Raw genomic sequence first — 18314 nt, forward strand, 5'->3', positions numbered from 1 at the left:
TTAACCACACAAAAACTTTGCTAATGATTGCAGACAATTATTCATTGATACTGAACAAAAACTTTTGAACTTCTGTACAAAATTTGCGAAAAATCATATTAATTTAAACTGCCAAAGCAGCAGAGGAATACAATAACATACAGGGGCTAGAGATGCAAAATTTCTGGAGGCAGGAAAAGACCAATAGTACAATTACATACTGAGCCTAGAGGCTCAAAATTTCCAGAAATTTTGCCGGTAAAAAATCATTTTTTCTGGAAAAACTGATTGTTTGCAAATTAAAACGTAATTTAGAAGTTATATTTTCTTAAAAAACATACAAAATGTTAAATGAGGAGATAATATTTCCGGGCTTATTGGCCGTGGTCTAATTGGAGTAGAAATTTCAGACGTTTCGGCTTGCTTTGCTGCAGCTATCATCAGTGGTTTGAGTTTGGTGTGACTGATTCCGGGTTTCGGTGGCTCCGATATTTATAAAGCAGCTGCTGCTGCGCTGCTGGTCCTGATTGGGAGGCGTTCTCAAGCCGCTGGTGGAATAAGGTTCCTGATTGGATGAGATTCAAGCCGCTGGGTGATCCTGGTACCTGATTGGATGGGATTCACAAACCGTGGTGGCTACCGGTTTCTGATTGGATGGGATCAGCGTATGTTTCAGACTATTGTGGCGACCGGATCTAAGGGCAGGGTGCCATGTTTTAAGTAAATTTAAATTCTCCTCTTTTCTGTTGAAATTAAAGGGGTGTTTGAAAATTTCTATAGCTTCGCGATGAAGACGGGCAAAGTAATGAGATGTTGTAGCCAAGATTTTTGTGTCTTTAAATTTGATGTTGTGGACTATTTCTTGTTGGCTGTCAACATCAGAATAAATGAGTATACAATTAAAAGAAGTATGAAACATCAATCCCATAATCAGTCACTATTTATTATTTAAATAAAAAGTTCATTTTATATCCTCTGCAAGTAATAAATGACCCCATGTTCCCATGAATAATAAATAACCCCATGTTAGTCACCTCATAAGTGTATTATTTCAAAAACAAGTTTCAAACAGAGTAAATAGCACAACATGTCAACCTTCTTGTTTCATACTTTTATGCAAACAAAATGAATTTCAAATTTTTTCAAAGTATATTACTAATTTTTTAATACATTGAAAACATGTTACACGTTTTGTGAAGAATAACTATTAGTTTATAGTGTAGGCTGTTTAGTATTCCAAAAAACAAGTGCCCTTTGTCTTCATTGTGAATAATTTTCAATGTTAAAGAAAAGTTGCATTTAATCAATAAATCACTTTTAAAAAATATTCTAATTATGATAAATACACATCCTATTTCTTTTAATCATGCATTTAAATATGCAAAATTATTTATTCAATACAATTTTGGCCAGCTCTAAGGTGGTTAAGTCCAGTTTTGGTCGGTTTTAACAGGTTTTGACCAGTGGCATGGCCAAAAATGGGTTTTGTCCGGCCAAAACTACAACCCTGCATCAGGGCGACATGGGGAGGGGGGGGGCAATTTCTTAAGCTTGCCAGGGGCGCCAGACCCCCTAGTTACGCACGCTACTGTCTATAACTTTAAAAAAATGAATGCATAGACACAGAGATTACATAGGTTCAAATTCTGATGGTGAGATAAAAAATAGTTGATTGAAAGTAGTTTAATAATTTAAAAACACTGATGTTGCCCAAAATATTTGATGATTTTTATGTTTGAAAAAAATGTGGTGGGAAATGCTTTAGGAGAAATTAATTTGCATTACGTTTACCTCAGTTTTATTAAAAAAAATACTATGTTCGAGAGATAATTTTTTTTTCCCCATTTTCCTTACTTTCAGTTAAAAAAGCCAGAGTTTGTAAGAATGAAAGCTGACTATTTTGTTACCTATTAAAATTATATCCACAGTAACGCCAAAGAAAAAGTAAAACTTCAATGAAAATGCAGTTGGATGCATGCATGTCATTTCGAATTTGTCCACAGGGTGGAGAGGGGTATAGATTGTCTACTGTATAGTGTATACTAAATTGCCTATGTTAACGTAAATTGTACCAAATTACTAAATGTAAATTGTACCAAAAAACAACAAAAAGCGTGTTCACTTACAAGTAATGCATTAATTTCCCCAAGACAGGTTTCTTTTGCCCGCACCCCCCTCCCTCCGATCCGCCTAAATGACAGGCCTAGCTTGATGTTCTGATCAGGGTTGTTTGGTTTAAACCACATTGGTTTAAACCATGGTTTAAATCAATTGGTTTTTTTTTTTAAACCATGCGGTTTTTTTAAAAAATGTTTTTTTTAAAAAAAGCCAAAAAAAAATCCATTTTACAGGTTTACATTGATTTCCCCACACATATTGAAAAATATAGAATTCCATTTATGCTAAGTTCCTAGCTAAGTTGCAGAGATAAATACTAAAATTGCAAAGTTGTGTCTTTAAAATGTATTACAAGCTTTAATCGAAAAAAAATATTAATATATTTTTTATTTCATATATGTGCCATAAAGCAGATTTCAGTCAACTTCCATCATTATGCTTAATTTGCATGATTAGTTAAGCTTTACTAAGGATTGAATCTTTTATTGTAGATGCAATCCATTATATTGCTCACTCCTGTTGCAGGGGTGTGACATTTTTGCCCATTTATTTGCACTTTCCTGGAATTTTAACTTTGACTTGTAAGGTAATCAACAGTCTAACTTAATTGTTTGTACCTAAAAATTAAGATTTGTTCTGAAGTGAACAGAAATAATATTTTTTGAATCAAATTTTAAAAAAAAGTTTATACTTCACGTATATAATGTTTTTGGCAAAAAAAATTTCTTGAACTAGAATTTGCTACACATTTATTTGTTCTAAAGAGTTTGCATTTAATATTTTTTAAAACTTCAATGCTGGATGCAACATGTATGCCAGTAAATAAGATGTAATTTAAGCCATGTTAACCAATTTTTGTATTTTTTATTTGGTTCTTTGTTTTAGTGATAGTCGATATCTTTTCCAAGTCTTTCCAAAATAAGAACGGAGTCGAATATAGAGCAGAACTTTTTTTTAAACTTTGTCAGTACAACAGCAATTGATTTTTTGACTGTTCAATCATGTACTGTTGTACATTTTGCTTTACTTCAATATTTGCGACATTGTGTATATAAAAATCAACATTATGTAAGATCAGAAAGAAAAAAAATGAAAATTGTTCTTTCGAAAAGATTATGCTTAAAAATATAACTTTTACCTTTATTCGATAATTATTCATATTATGTTGGTTTTATAAAGTTTTTTTTTCTTGGATCTTCATTACATTTTATCTTAACCCGCATCACAACCACTTCTTGAAGTATTTCGTAGCATAAAGGGTCTATATATACATGCGTACTAATATGTTTATCAAGTCAAACATTTCAATTAATATTTCCCCGCAGAAAGCTATTTTAATTATTTAATTTAGTTACAAGATTTTGTTCGTATCCCTTTAATTAATCAAGAAATTAGGTATAATTTGACTATTGAATAACTGTTAATTACATGGAACCTTAATTACCTTCCGAAAATTGTTTTTCTCGCAAATAGTATTTAAACCAAAAAAACCCGGTTTAAACCAAAAAACCGGTTTTTTTTGGTGTTTTTGAAAAAAAAAACGTTTTTTTTTTACCAACCCTGGTTCTGATGTAATTGCCTCTACATCAAGTGTTCATTTTGATGAACACAAAGTTGATCAATTTTATTTGCTATTGACTACATTTTATTATGATTTCTTATGTGTTTAGTTTCAATAATTTTTGCTTTTTAAGAATGAAATGTACTCAAATAATCATGCAATATAAAAATGAAAGCAATAATGAACAAAAACCTATTGCTATGAAAATTTTTGGAAAAAAAAAAGGAAAGAATAAGAGGAGGAGGAATGATGGATATGAAAGTCATAGTATTAAAAGCTCAGCCAAAAAAAGTTGTCTTTTCTAATTAAATTGTTCACTTTTTAATATAGTACATAACAGAAATTTAACTTTTTTCAAAAAAAGAATAATAATGATAGTATTTTAACGAATATAAACTTTTTACAGTAAAAGAAAATTTAAATACGCAATTCATACATGATCTGAAGTTTTAGTGAAGTTTTAGTAAAGACAATGAGCACATCAAAGTTTTTATAGCACCAGCTGCGAAAAACATTGAACATACAAAATAGTAAATAAATGTGTATGCTAAGGTACATGGGAAGAATGCAAATGAGATTCACCAATTTTTGCTAATATACTAGCGATCTAACAAATAAAAATATGTGTATATATATATATATATATATGTATATACACACACACACTACAAGAAATCAAACTCAAAATTTCATTTTGTAGATAAATCTAATATGGGAAGGGAAGTTATATACATAAAAAAATTAGAACACATAAAATAAATGTGCAATTAAACATTGTAAGATGTGTTTCGATTAATAATGCATGAACTGAAAAATTGCTGGAAAGAAATATCGTGATTTATACTGAAAAGCAAGCAAATATGAGGTTTCCATAATAGAAATGCACACAAGGCACCCTAGGAACGCAGCGCCACGAACGGCAAAAATGATAACTTTGCCTTGTACGCAATTTCTTTTGTTGCCATAGAAAAACAAAACACAACAAAAACTTGCAAATCGTTCTAGTCATTATTCAACAGTTAATTTTGAATAAAATGCGATTTTTGAAAATAGTTCAATGATTTTTTTCTTTTTAAAAGGTATTAACCATCTTTTTTAATTGTGAGATTTTAAACAAAAAGTTATTTTTCTTTTATTTTAGAGTGACATGCATTCATATCAGGGTTAATAGTGAACTCTGGTAACATTTTCTAAAGACAGTGTGAAATTTTCAAAACGATAAAGAAGCTTGACCCCCCCCCCCCCCAAAAAAAAAACCTCTTTAAATATACATACAAAAATTATTGAAAAAAAAGCGTTTTTAAAGTTTGTTTTTAAAATAATTTTTCAGTTTCACGGCAACCCAAAATTTTGAGCTCACAAACATCCCTGATTTATACACATTTATGAAGAAATATACATACGCATTAAATAAACATATGTTAAAATTTTTAATAAAATGTTTCCACTAATTAAAAATATCAAACATTAATTCTGTCCTGTGTATATGCAGAGCTGCCAACTGCCGTGAAAAAATAGTAGTTACTATGAATTATAGGTTTTAAACTATGACGCTAGGAAAGCGGGTCAAAAAGAACAATTTTCTGGGTTTTTTTAAATTTATAATCCCAAGAACCCCCCCCCCCCCCCCAACCCCGCCCAAAAAAAACATCTGCATAAAAAAACTAAACAATGTATAAGTTCAGATTAACTTCCTTCTACACGTGTGCTGCATGTTACTTCAGAAATACATGCTGATCAGATGAAAGGTATAGCTAATAATCAAGAAGTGATTTTTTAAAATCAGTATTTTATCTTAAAATATTTTGAATATATTTTTTTTATTCTGTATCATATTTGAAATTTGTTAAGTATCATTGTTTTTGTTCTTTTTCTGTTGGCAATTCATCACAGTCTATTACATTAGTTAAATCTGTGGCAGCAGCTCCCCCCCCCCCCCCCCCCCGCAAAATGCTACAATTTTGAATTTTCAAAAGTTGGCAGCTCTGTGTATATGTATCCGTCTTTGATTGAAAAGCAGCAAATAATACTTGGGTGCACAGGGAAATTTAATTATCTTACAGCTTGCATTATGAAATTTAGTGTTTTCATGTGAGATACTGAACATAAAAGACTTTTTAAACAAAAAAAAGCATTGAAATATAAACACTATAAACTTCTAAATACATTATTTTGTGACATAAATATTTAAGTTTTCAAAAAATTTTCTACCGTGGAAGGAAAGTGCTTTGTAAAATAACAGACACCCCCCCCCCCCCACACCAAATTCCAGAATTTTTTTTTTTTAGATCAAAGCTAGATATGTGACAACAGGTGAAAACATATCAACTGTAATCTTATGCACATGAGAATTGATGGCAGTAAATCAGCAGATTTGGTTGGCTAAGAGAGGTACTCTGCAACATCAAAAATAAACTTATTCCACCAGACTCATTTAAGAGATATATTTATAGGAACATAAGATACTCTGAATCAGGGATCAGCATATAGTTTTGAGTGGGGTCCGCATACTTTAAAAAGTTTCATCAGGGTCCAGGGAAAAAATCATAAGTCCCACAAAATTTTTATTTTAATTTCCATTAGTAAATTAATATTAAGCACAATGAATAGGCATATTTGCATTTAAAAAAGCCCATATATTGGTGAAACATAAGAGACAGTGAGGCCTGATAAAGAAATTAAATATATGAACTTTCACTGAAAACCACTTTTGTAATTTATTGCTTAGATTGTGTAAATGATGCAGTATGTTCACATCATCAGTTTTGATTTACATGTTCCAAATATACAAAACCATTGATTTCACATCATAAATTAATCAAGGAAAATAATCTTTAAAATACATTTCATGACTAGATGGTAAATTCCTTGAATATTAAGATTTTGTAAAACTGCTTTTCATCGGTTGGTTTGGTTTATTTTTAATGGCGCAAGAGCCCTTGAGGGCTATACTGTGCTAAACGATTTTTTAGCTTAAATTATCTGCTTTTCATCACTGGCATTCATAAATGAATTATTTTACAAACTTATTTTAAGCAGATTCATGACTTTTCTCCATAAAATAATGAAGTAGAACATATTAAGGATAAAAGAACTTATAGTTACCATGAGTGCTAAAAAAAGAACCAAAATCTATTTTAAAATTCTTGCTCAAATCAGCAGAAGAGTTCCTTGAATGACGCATATCTAAAGATGATGTTCTTGAATGCCCTCTTCCGATGTTTCTAATATCAGATGAACTACGAGACAAAGATGAAGGAGACCAAATTTCTGTATTACGAGGAATAGAAACCGAAGCTGTTCTTTGATGTGAATGATCAGATAATACTCTAAACACTAAGCCAGGCCGAGCATCACTACATGCATTATTGCTTGCAACATGATTTCCCGAAGAACAAATATTTTCAGTTCTTGAAACATTAGGTTCTTTCTTATCAATTGTTTTTGTTAGTTGATCATTAGGTGGGCCAACTGAAAAACATTTAAGAAAAATAGATAGTATTAATTCAGAAAATAAAGAAATATAGAAATAGGTCACAAAATAAATACATAAACAAAATGTTTTATTATATTTTTTCCATATCTTTAACGATGCAACAGTATATCTATATAGGTTACAGAGTTAAAAATTTGTATGTTATTAAATTACAACATTCTAGTTTAACTAATTACTAAAAACAGGGCTGTCTGTTGAGTTGGTTGCACACAGGTAACCTTTTTTTGCACACACTTTTTCTACACAAACAATGAAATTACCTATTTATTTAACGTGCACCAGGTCAACATTTTACCATTTTATGAAGTAATTAGTTTAGCAGTTAGTAATAGCATTATACACTGCAAGTTTTGCATTATAGGGGTTGGTTGGGATAAGTGAGACCTCTTTTGGGAACAGTTCGTTTTTGAAACCTTATGCAAAAGTTTTGACACACAAAAATTAAACTTATTGACTTATTTTATCTTGGACATTATTTCTAAAGTAATGCTTTAATTATTCTTCATGTTTGCATTTAAGTGGGTCATCCTCCTTTTATCTCAATTTAAATCAAGCATATCTAAAAAAGGGTTATGTAGGTTTTACTTAATGAAGTATGTAAATTTTCAGTATGATTTTTTTTTTTTGCAAACACACCTATTTACGAGATATTTATCGTCTTTTGAATCTGTACGACAGAAAATTTTTTAAACAAAAACAAAACGATTACATTTGTGAAATTTGTTGAAAGTCTATAAGTACATATTTTACTTTTAACATATAAAGGTTTGTTCAATAAACGTAATACAGTTGATTAAGGTCGATTTCGGTAGGACTTGATCCTCAAAAATAATCCTCAGCACCAGGCCAATAAAAACTCACCATTTCTACTTGTTTTCATGCAACAGTATTTTTTTTTATTATTATTATTTTGTATCATCAACTTCCAACATTAGACCTACATAATACTTTATGCATGGTTTATATTTTGATGTAAGTTTAACAAATGCACAATCACCAGCTTTAGCAGTTTTTGTAGCTGAACTATCAATTCCTACTTGGTCATCACAGTTGTCTTATATTTCACAAATTAAAATATTTAATCTGGGTTGCTTTTGATTTTGAAATCCCCATTATTATAGGGGGGGCACTCACCCTTTATAGCAATAGTTTATGGAGTAAGTGGGACCCCTTCTCTCTTAAACACTTATTAATAATATTTGTACAAAAATTCTTGTAGCTGTATGAACTTTAAGTTAAACTATATGTGAAAATCTAATTATCATAAAAAATAATAAAAACTAACCTGGAAGCACTCATTTGAAAAATGTTGCTTAAACTCGCAAAAAAAAAAAAAAAAAAAAAAAAAAAATCAGATTTTTTTTTTTTTTTTTTTTTTTTTTTTTTTTTTTTTTTTTTGAATAAGTGCTATACCTAGAAAAAAATTCTATGAAACCCAAATATATGCAAAACCAATCACTATAACGGAATTTAACATGATCAGTGAAAAAAAAAAAAGCTTGAAAACTTTATCTATTTTACAGTTTTAGGGGGTGACCCAATCACCCTGTGATCCCCTTCTCCAACCAACCCTAACTAATATTACTGATATCAAATTTACAATAGGGAAAACATTAAAGGTACTTTACTTGCTTACATAAATTGTACACTAGATAATATACTTAAATTATTTTTATGTGTGAAGATAATAAATACAGCAGAACCTTGTTTCTCTAAAGCTTCTTCAAAGAAATTTTCCATACTTAGAAGATTCTTTAAATCCGTAAAAAAAGGGACTAAAAATATTCCCCAAACTTTTAATTAACATGTAATGAATTGAATAAATGCTTTATCAACATTTATAGAAAATGAGAGCTCACTGATTTTTTCAGACACTAGATCAGAACAACTTTTAACTTATTGAATCAGCTTATTTTCAGGAGTAACATTTCATTAGCTCAGCCAGCCCCCCCCCCCCAAAAAAAAAAAAATCGGAAGAGAACCCTTTATGACTACTTTGCATGTCTATTAACACATTGCTACTGTAACACCATATATTTGTGCATTTCATTTAACTTCACACAATGTGCCGGTGCACTTTGAGTGTTCGAATAGCACATGGTACCAGAAAACCTTTTCTCACAAGCATTAGTGGCAGTCAGTAGATAATTTTTTAATAAAAATAGAGTAGAGTCTCGAAAATCAGAGTCTTGAAAGTTCAAGGTTCCGCTTAATTCGAGGTGCTCCCCCCAAAAAATCCCCAAAAAATGATTTTCATTAAAAACTGAAAATAAAAATCTTTCCTTGCTGTTAAATTTATTTAACTACATACAGTAAACAGGGGTGCTAACCTAAAGGGGGTCATTAAAATTTTTTAGGAAGGTTGTTTTGAGGGGTATTTTTCTCTTATTTGAGGGGGGGGGGCTCTTGTTCTAGGGGAGGAGATCTTTGCAATATATACGGGGTGTACACCCTTACTCTTAGGGGAGATGGGCACCCCTGCAGTAAACAGTAAAAAATGCACTAAGAGGTTGGTGTCAACAACAGTCAAAAAAGGTATGAAATATTCTTCAACTTCAAAATATGGATTAAGAGATGCCTTGCTGATAAAAACTTGTTACGTAAAATCAACCTTTATTTGAAACAAAGAACATGAAATCATGCCTTTTGGCATACCCGATCGCAGACAAAAAAGAATTCTTACAATACCGCACAAGTCGTACAAAGAAATTAAGAACTTCTAACTGTTTTTTGTGTTTTATGCAAAATGCATACATACGCTAAAGCATGTAGATACAAAGGTTATGACAAAGCTTATTGAAAGGGATTGGAGCACAGTCAACATGTATGTAGCCTTCAAATTTGCAGACATAAATACACACAGCAGCGGAAAGCCAAAGTGGGCCACTAGTCAGTTTTGTCGAACCAGTCCTGCCCCCCCCCCCCCCGCTCCCGACCTCGCAAAAAAAGAAAGTAAAAAAAGAAAAAGAAAGAAAAAGAAGAAAGAAAAATCAAACAGCTTACTAGAAAACAATTAACTCTATTTTAAATGCCACAACAGTAAATAGCAAAAAAGTAAATTTTTCAAACAACCATAAGTTTAATTCAGAAATACTGTTTGCTAATTAACTTAAAAAGAAAAAAATGCAACACAGTAATTAACACATTAAATTCAAATTTTCATGCATTGAAACAATGCACATTCACAATATTGAACTTATTTCAAAGCAACCTTTCTTGCTTTTTGATTTGCAAAATGATTTATAACTACATCAAAGTTCAAGTTTCTTGAAAGCTTGCTTTCCAGTACTAAAATTACGAGACTAGTTGTGAGTTGCAATGTACCTTAGGAGCGCTATTTTAAAATCTATCTCAAAATAAGAGTTTGATGCACAGGTAGTATTTTATCAACAATTAATCTTCGTTCTTCATGTAAGAAGAAAATGTAAGCTTCAAAATAAAATGTCTTTTTACAATACTATGTCTAATGTCTCAAGGCACTCCTTTGAAGAACCTTTGATCTTGCTTTCGTTTATTAACATTCAAAGTTATGAAAAGTTAATTTTTAAAACTATTACAGTTTTTTTCAGAGTGATAAACAAGGAGATGAGTAAAAAAAACATTGAGACAGGTTCCCAAGAGAATTCTGTTTGCTTAATTTTTATATATATATATATATATATATATATATATATATATATATATATATATATATATATATATATATATATATATATATATACAAAAGGTGGCATGCACGGTATGATCAATGTTTATTTCACCACAAACTTTCCCCCTCACTATCATTAATGAGAACATTACACTTGCTTATTTGAGAAAAGTCAGGTTAAAAGAAAATTTTATTCTTTACGTTTTGCTTATGATTTTTTTTTTTTTTTTTTTGTTTGATTGTTCACCTCCCCCAGGCCCGGGCCTTAGTATCCAACTAGACTGACATGGCCTCTTGTCAGGCCTGTAAATAAGCACAGAGTTCATGAAAAAAAAGTCGAAATTCGTTTGGAGGTATTTAAAAGCAAAATTTATGTTTATATTTCAGTTATGAATTTTTTGTTTAAACAATACTTTCTTTTTTATTGTACAAGGAAGTAAAAAGTACACTTCCTTATGTCTATTGAAAACTAAAATTTTTATCTGCAAGAATTTTCCAGATAATCCAACTTTTCAGTAATCCAAGGTGGTGTAAGTCCCGATTTCCTTGGATTTTCAAGACTCTACTGTAAATGTGTCTGTGTACATATATATATATATATATATATATATATATATATATACACAGTGGATCTCAATAACTCGAAGCTTATAACCCTAATATTCCTTTATCTCAAAGCTTTCATGGAGTCCTAAACCCTTGAGACTGTGGTGGAAACTTTCCATAACTTGAACGTTTTAGCCGGGCCCTTGAGACTTCAAGTTATTGAGAGTTGACTATATATATATATATATATATATATATATATATATATATATATATATATATATATATATATATGTATCAGGGTTTGAAATAGGGTTCAATTTCTAGGGGGGAATGTCCCCCTTTACTTCAGACTCCAGGGGGGATTTTTTGAATTTGGGGAAGAATTTTTATAAGTGCTGAAAATTTGTTTAGAATTTTTGTTATAATTCATTTTTATTTCATTTTTCTATTTATTCATTTTTAAGTTATAATTTTTTTAGTGTAATATCAACCCCATTTTCAAATATATATTCAGTAATTTCGCAATGTTATTTTATTTCATTTTTAATAAAATATTTTACAACTAAGTAACATACACATACACTCAATTATTTTTTCAAATAGACCACTTTCTGGATCTAATTATCTGAATGGGGTTCAGTCCCTATTGTTTAGAATAATATTTCTACTGCACAAAGACTTTTTTCTGACGATCAAAAAGTTAAAGTAAAAAATTCCCTATACCTTTCGAAAACGGACTGTCGTTTCCAGGAGCTTTTGGATCGCATTTCAACCGGGGGATCGAGATCAGTTGATGTCCGCGGATTGGAGTCGGTTGATCGGAATCGGATGGTTGATGTCGGAAGATCGGAACGATCGGAATCGGTTGATGTCAGCGGATCGGAATTCGGTGATGCCAGCGAATCGGAATTTGTTGATGTAACTTGAATTGCTTTGAACTGACGGACGCTTTATTAAATTTTTTCCCTCTTTCTAAAATAAAAATGGATTTTGAAATTTTTTTTATCTTCTCCGCTTTCCCGGTATAGGGTTCATTATCGAATTTAAGAATTTAGGAGGGGGAGGGGGAATCCCGCACAGACCTTTGGATTGCGCGGGATTTACCAATTTTGTGTGCGTTTCGCGCAATTCCGAGCTCTATTTCAAATCCTGTATGTATATATATATATATATATATATATATATATATATATATATATACATATATTTGAAATTTAAAAGAAATATGTGCAGGCATCCTTGGTGGCCTGTAGATAAGTGTGTTCAGTAAACTATATATTTTTTAATTTTAAAAGAAATTGATGAATGTATGCATGATAGAAAGCTATGCTTCTTAAATGAAATAAGTCAACTTAAAGTAGCATTGAGGAACATAACTTCCAGTTTTCAAAATAATTGAAAAATTTACAGGATGCAAAAGTATTAAAACTTAAAGCACTGCACGCAATTTTTGGCTCACAGAGAAATATGAAGAATTATTTTTCTCTTTCATTTTTTCTTTTTGCTCTTTTGTGGCATTTAATGACAACAAAAGAATGCAGTTGCCATTTATTTTCATGTAGTGAACTTTTCTGGATAATAAAATCCCATTTTTGGCACAAAAATTGTGAATTTGGCCATTTCACTTCAGGATATATCGGACATTGAAAATTGGCTCAATTTGGCAACTTTTAAAAGTACAATTTTGATTAATTTTGTATGCTTTTCTAAAAACAGAAATAAAAGGGATATAAAGGTAACAAATTAAAAACATGTGGCTAAAAGCAATAAAGGACCTATTAACTAATATTTTGTCTAGTGTGACATCCATGTGCATTGCCTTATGGTTAAGAGCTAAACTAAAGAACAAATTTCAGTGTAAAATCAATGTGCAATGCTTTAAGTATCAGAAAAGTCATTACTATGAAAAGAAAAATTCTTAATTTTTTACAGTATTATATCACTTTTGTTTCATACAATGAAAAAAAAATTAGTGACTATTTACCAGCTGGAGGCAAATATCCATGAAAAAGGACGTCTCCACAAGAGGAATGGTTCAAGTCTTCACAAAGAATAAGGCGCTTAACTAAAAATAAAAAAAGAAGACATTACTTTGTTTTGAAATATGAAGCAATAGCAAAGATTCTTTCTCTCTCTTTTTCTTTTTTTTTTTTTTTTTTTTTTGACAGCTGTTTTCACCCACCATTTTATTATAGATCTCTCAAAGGTTAGAAAGTTTTATAACACATTACAACAAAAAAATCACCACAAGAAACAAATTTTGATCTAGAATAAATCTTTCTAAGATTTCCAAAACTAAAAATTCATCCTTCAACAGAAGAATGGAAAAGGGATTTATCAAACACATGAAAAATTCAATACAAATAAAACAAAATTCAGATTTTTTTTGTTTTAGATGTATTAAATTATTATAAGCAAAAATATATATCAATGTATCAAAGTTTAAGAATACTTTACTTCTTTAGAAGCTTCTATTTAATATAACACTTTGCTCTTCAAGGATTATTTATTAATGATACTATGAATTTAGTAAGAATATTATCATATTACAAATACTATCAGTGATATATCTTATCTTTAATTGAGTATATCACATGAAAAAAACTAATTGATCCATTAACTATAAGAATTCAACAACAAAAGTTTAACAGCTGGATTGAAAAAGTTAAGTATAAAACTAATTTAGTGATAATTATTGATATTTTTAATCACATTTATGTTTATCAGAATATAAACAGAAAAAATACAGAAGCGTAAACTTATTAAGAATACTTATTACCTTGGCAAAACAAACTTTAAAAAAAGCAATGGAAAATGAAATTTAAATTACCTAGGCTTTATGCTAAAAACATTTCCGAAAAAATATAATTATATATCTTACCTATCAATAAAAACTAATTAGTTCACTCATTTTCATGAAATAATATTTTACTTTTCAAAATAAAAGTATAAGTACACCACTCAACCAATGTCATAATTTTTTGAATATTTTTTTTAAACACTTCCTTATTCTTTAAACCAAAGAAGAAATTATCTCCACATGTTCGGTGAAGAGTGTCTGGGATGGAGAGTCATACATGCAAGTTTTTTGGTCATTCTTGTTACCGCTGCCAAACTTCAGTCATATCTAAACAATCTTCTAATCAGCTGCAGCAAAGTTAATGGAAAATAAATTTTATCAAAGACTATTTGCACTTAGTTGCTTGAAATTAGACTTAAAGATTTCCAAGTAAATTAACCTAAATGTATTCAAAAATTTAAAATGTTATAAAAGTTACAAAACTAATTTAACTTTATCCAAATTTTAAAATAAATGATTAAGTGAGTAGCATGTTCCTAATCTCTTACTTAAATGAGTAACTAAAACAGCTGCATCGATTACTAAGCATCAGCATTCTACTGAGTACAGAAATAAGTACAAACGGCTACAGTCAATACCTAGGCATCCCAAGATAAGATAGAAAGCAAAGAAGATAGCTTCGTATTTTAAACACCAAAATTAAAATTATTAGAATGATGCATCCAAGTTCATTGCTTCAAGCATCTAGTGGTGAACCAGCAATTCACATCCATCTACCTCTTAGACCAAACGTGGGAGACCTATAACATTATTCAGGGTGGCGACAGGAACTGTGAAAAAAAGTTCCCTGACTTCAATGATTAAGTTCACCAAATTTCACTGATTTACGTTACCAATGATAATGGTTTCCTTCTTTTGCTCTACTTGAAATCCATTGTATGTTTGTATAAAATGCAGTATTTTAAATGTTTTAAGTTGTGTAAAGTTGATGAACTAAAGATATATTTTAAAAAGATCTACTTTTTTAACAAAATGGTAAAAAAACATATCAAGTTAATTTTTTTTGGGGAAAAAAAACTACAAAAAAGTACATTAAATTTTTCTACATGGAAAGATTATAGAAAATTTTAAAAAAGTACTTTACTTCTAGAAACCACTTAGCATAAGAATGTATTAGAAGAAAAATTAAAATCACTCTTACAAACATATGTGTATTTATGGTAGAACGAAGAAGTAATTGAAATTATTTTGAACTAAATTTTCAAACAGTATAATATTTGTTGCAAGAATAATAAATAATAGTGAAAGAATGGAAGTAATGTAGTTATTCTTATTGACATTAATGCAAAACAGATGAAACCTTTTGACATCCATTCATAGGGAGCTTTTCTCTAATCAAGAACATAGGTTTTAATGAATGAATACAGCATTTTAACAATAAAAAATAAAGATATTTACTTAAGTACACAAGTTAACTCTATTTCAAATGATTTAAGTATGTGTAACGAAAAAATCTTAGATTGCTTTTGTAAGAAACTTTGAAATGCAAGAAAAAAAAGAAAAAAAAAAACAGAAAAAAAAGCAATTAGTCAACTTTAAAATATATAAAAGAATACAACTTGGTTATAAAATAAAAGAAACATTTAAGTCTGAAGAAAAGAAAACCTTTATCATCTGCGGTGACAGCAAATAGTATAGCGGCAAAAATCTAAGTTTTTTTAATTGACAGTTCAATTTTAACAATTAAATTAAAAACACAAAGAAGTAATAGCTTTTAAGCTTTTACCAGTATTAATTCAAAAACCAAAGATTTCTTCTTGAAATCGTGATTACAGTACGCTAATCACTTCGAGACAATGGAATGAAGGCAAAGGAGCTAAGGCATTAATGAAGGCTTCTTCTTTGCCAGTATGGTTGCTTATTTTACGTCGCATTGAAAGCATGAAAAGAAATTTCAAGCTAGGTGAAATAAACAATCTAACAGACACAGACGCAATCTTACAGGAAGTTCATTCTGCGGTTAATAAATAAGATTCAATACTTTGACGTTGAGGAAAAAAGATTTAAAATTATGCGGCAGTGTATAATCAATCGCACCTCATTAATTTTACTTTTTTTGAACTGATAATTGGCAGAAAATGCGTAGGGAATTTGGATACTTAATTTTGTAAAGCAAAAAAAAAAATTTTTCTTTTTTCATAAAATCAATTTTTCCTGATTTTTTGTTATTTTCTCGAAATTCCCTGACTTTTCCCTGATTAATAAAGTTCCCTGACTTTTCCCTGATCTCCCTGATCTGTCGCCACCCTGTTATTCATCCCGGCAGCAATCACTATGTTTACTAAGATACAATTTGTTAGTTGGCAAACCAGCAGAAACGAAGTTTGATTGACAGATTTTAAACTAAGCCAAAAGCAAGTAGAGGAATGTGGGACAAAATGAAATAGTGGGGGAAAATGAAACCCCAAAATATTTGCTGTTTTTCATGCCATCTATCTTTTCAAAAATTGATACTTGTACTGTAATATTTTGTTGTAAGTAAAATTTTTTTGTAAGTACAAAATGATAAAGTTCTTGTTGTTAACATTTTAAACATTGAGACCAACTAATATTTAGTACCATATTTATTTATGTAATATTAAGTTCATTTTAAATATCTTATACTAATAGTCAAGTGCATGTGGGGCAAAGTGAAATAGTTCCTTTTGTTAAATAATTCAATTATTTACTAAACCACATAGGTATTCATTTATTAAAAAATTCATTAACATTTCTACATGGAATAATTTCCTTATTTAGACTTTCATCCACTTTTTATTTACTCACTCATTTATGTTTTCTCATATATTAATTTTTTTATTTTATTATCTATTCATTTATACATTCATACTTTTACTGACTCATTTGTTTGATCAAAAATATTTTTAATGATCAAATAGATAATATTTCATTAGTTTTTTTTTTTTTTTTTTTCACTTTGACCCATGAAAAAAAAAATGAAACTTCTGAACTTGTTTTTAAAGGTACAAATTTACAACCAAAAATTTTTTTAAAAAATGTTTCAATGGAAGTTTTATTGCAAAACACTTTGTTATATTATTATGCACTGTAATTTTCAAACCAAATTTCCAATTTGTTCATTTTGAAAATATTATCTTAACTATGTGACTTTGCCTCACGTTTCCCCTACTTTAAACACTTATTGAATAAAGTATAATGATACTTGAATACTAAGGACAGCCTAATACTATTCATATATAGCATTATTTTAAATTAAATTTTCAGTGTCGAGGGTGTGGTAAACAACAATAAGCTAACAAGTCCATATTGTTGGAAGAGCAAGTGTTAACTTCCACTCAAGAATGGCAAGGAGAGAAAATAAATGCAGATGGTATTGTGTGTGAAGGTTTTAGATTTTAAAATAATAAGACTTTAAAGAGAGAGGCGGGAAAAATTTAATTTTGCAAGAAAAGGGAAAATCATTCACACATTAAATACAGCGAGAATAAGCAAAACAGAGAACATTCTATTTCGAGCAAGGCAGATTTAAAAAAGCAAAGAAAGGATAGAATGCTGTAAAATCCTGAATGTGTTGAAAGGAAATACTTTATTCAAATTACTCTATTGGTTTTTCTACAGTAATTTTTGTCAATAAACATGCCTTCTCACAGAATGAAGTTTATTCACAACTTATTACGATGAATATAAAAGTTTTAACCACACGGTTCATTGCAAAATGAATTTAGAAATTGAAAAGATTACAAATTATACTACCTAAAGGTGATATTCCATAAAATTCAGCTTCATGTCTCAGTGTGCTAATGTCAATACCCCTGAAAAATGCAAACTAAGAATGTAAAACACTGTTTTACATAATAACTATAAAATTTTCTGTTACGTGAAAGCAAAAAAAAAAGGTTTGAAATTATCATTAGGGCTCGACCGATGGCATTTTTTGGCCGATGGGCCGATGCCGATTGTTGGCCGATTGTTAAAGGATGGCCGATGGCCGATGGCCGATAGTTTTCCTCCAAATGGCCGATTGCCGATGGCCGATGGACGATGCCGTTGGCCGATGGCAAAAAAAATCAAACAGAAATAAATTGTTAAAATTATCAGGGATTTAAAGGATCTTTGATTCATTTCACTTTTTCTTCCTTTC

At 29.9% G+C, this 18314-nt stretch overlaps 1 protein-coding gene across 1 annotated transcript in view; it reads right to left on the reverse strand.

Annotated features, from left to right (window-relative positions):
* LOC129219221 (BTB/POZ domain-containing protein KCTD3-like) overlaps window positions 1-18314 on the reverse strand; it is a 151812-nt gene that overhangs the window by 107063 nt on the left and 26435 nt on the right. The window contains exons 5-7 of the mRNA XM_054853546.1: window positions 17927-17985; window positions 13337-13417; window positions 6764-7129 (exon numbers count right to left, since the gene is read on the reverse strand). Of these exons, the coding sequence (XP_054709521.1) occupies window positions 6764-7129; window positions 13337-13417; window positions 17927-17985 (506 nt within the window). The remainder of the gene's footprint in view (window positions 1-6763; window positions 7130-13336; window positions 13418-17926; window positions 17986-18314) is intronic.

This window comes from Uloborus diversus, chromosome 3 (assembly GCF_026930045.1).
Source record: "Uloborus diversus isolate 005 chromosome 3, Udiv.v.3.1, whole genome shotgun sequence".
NCBI classification, from domain to species: domain Eukaryota; kingdom Metazoa; phylum Arthropoda; class Arachnida; order Araneae; family Uloboridae; genus Uloborus; species Uloborus diversus.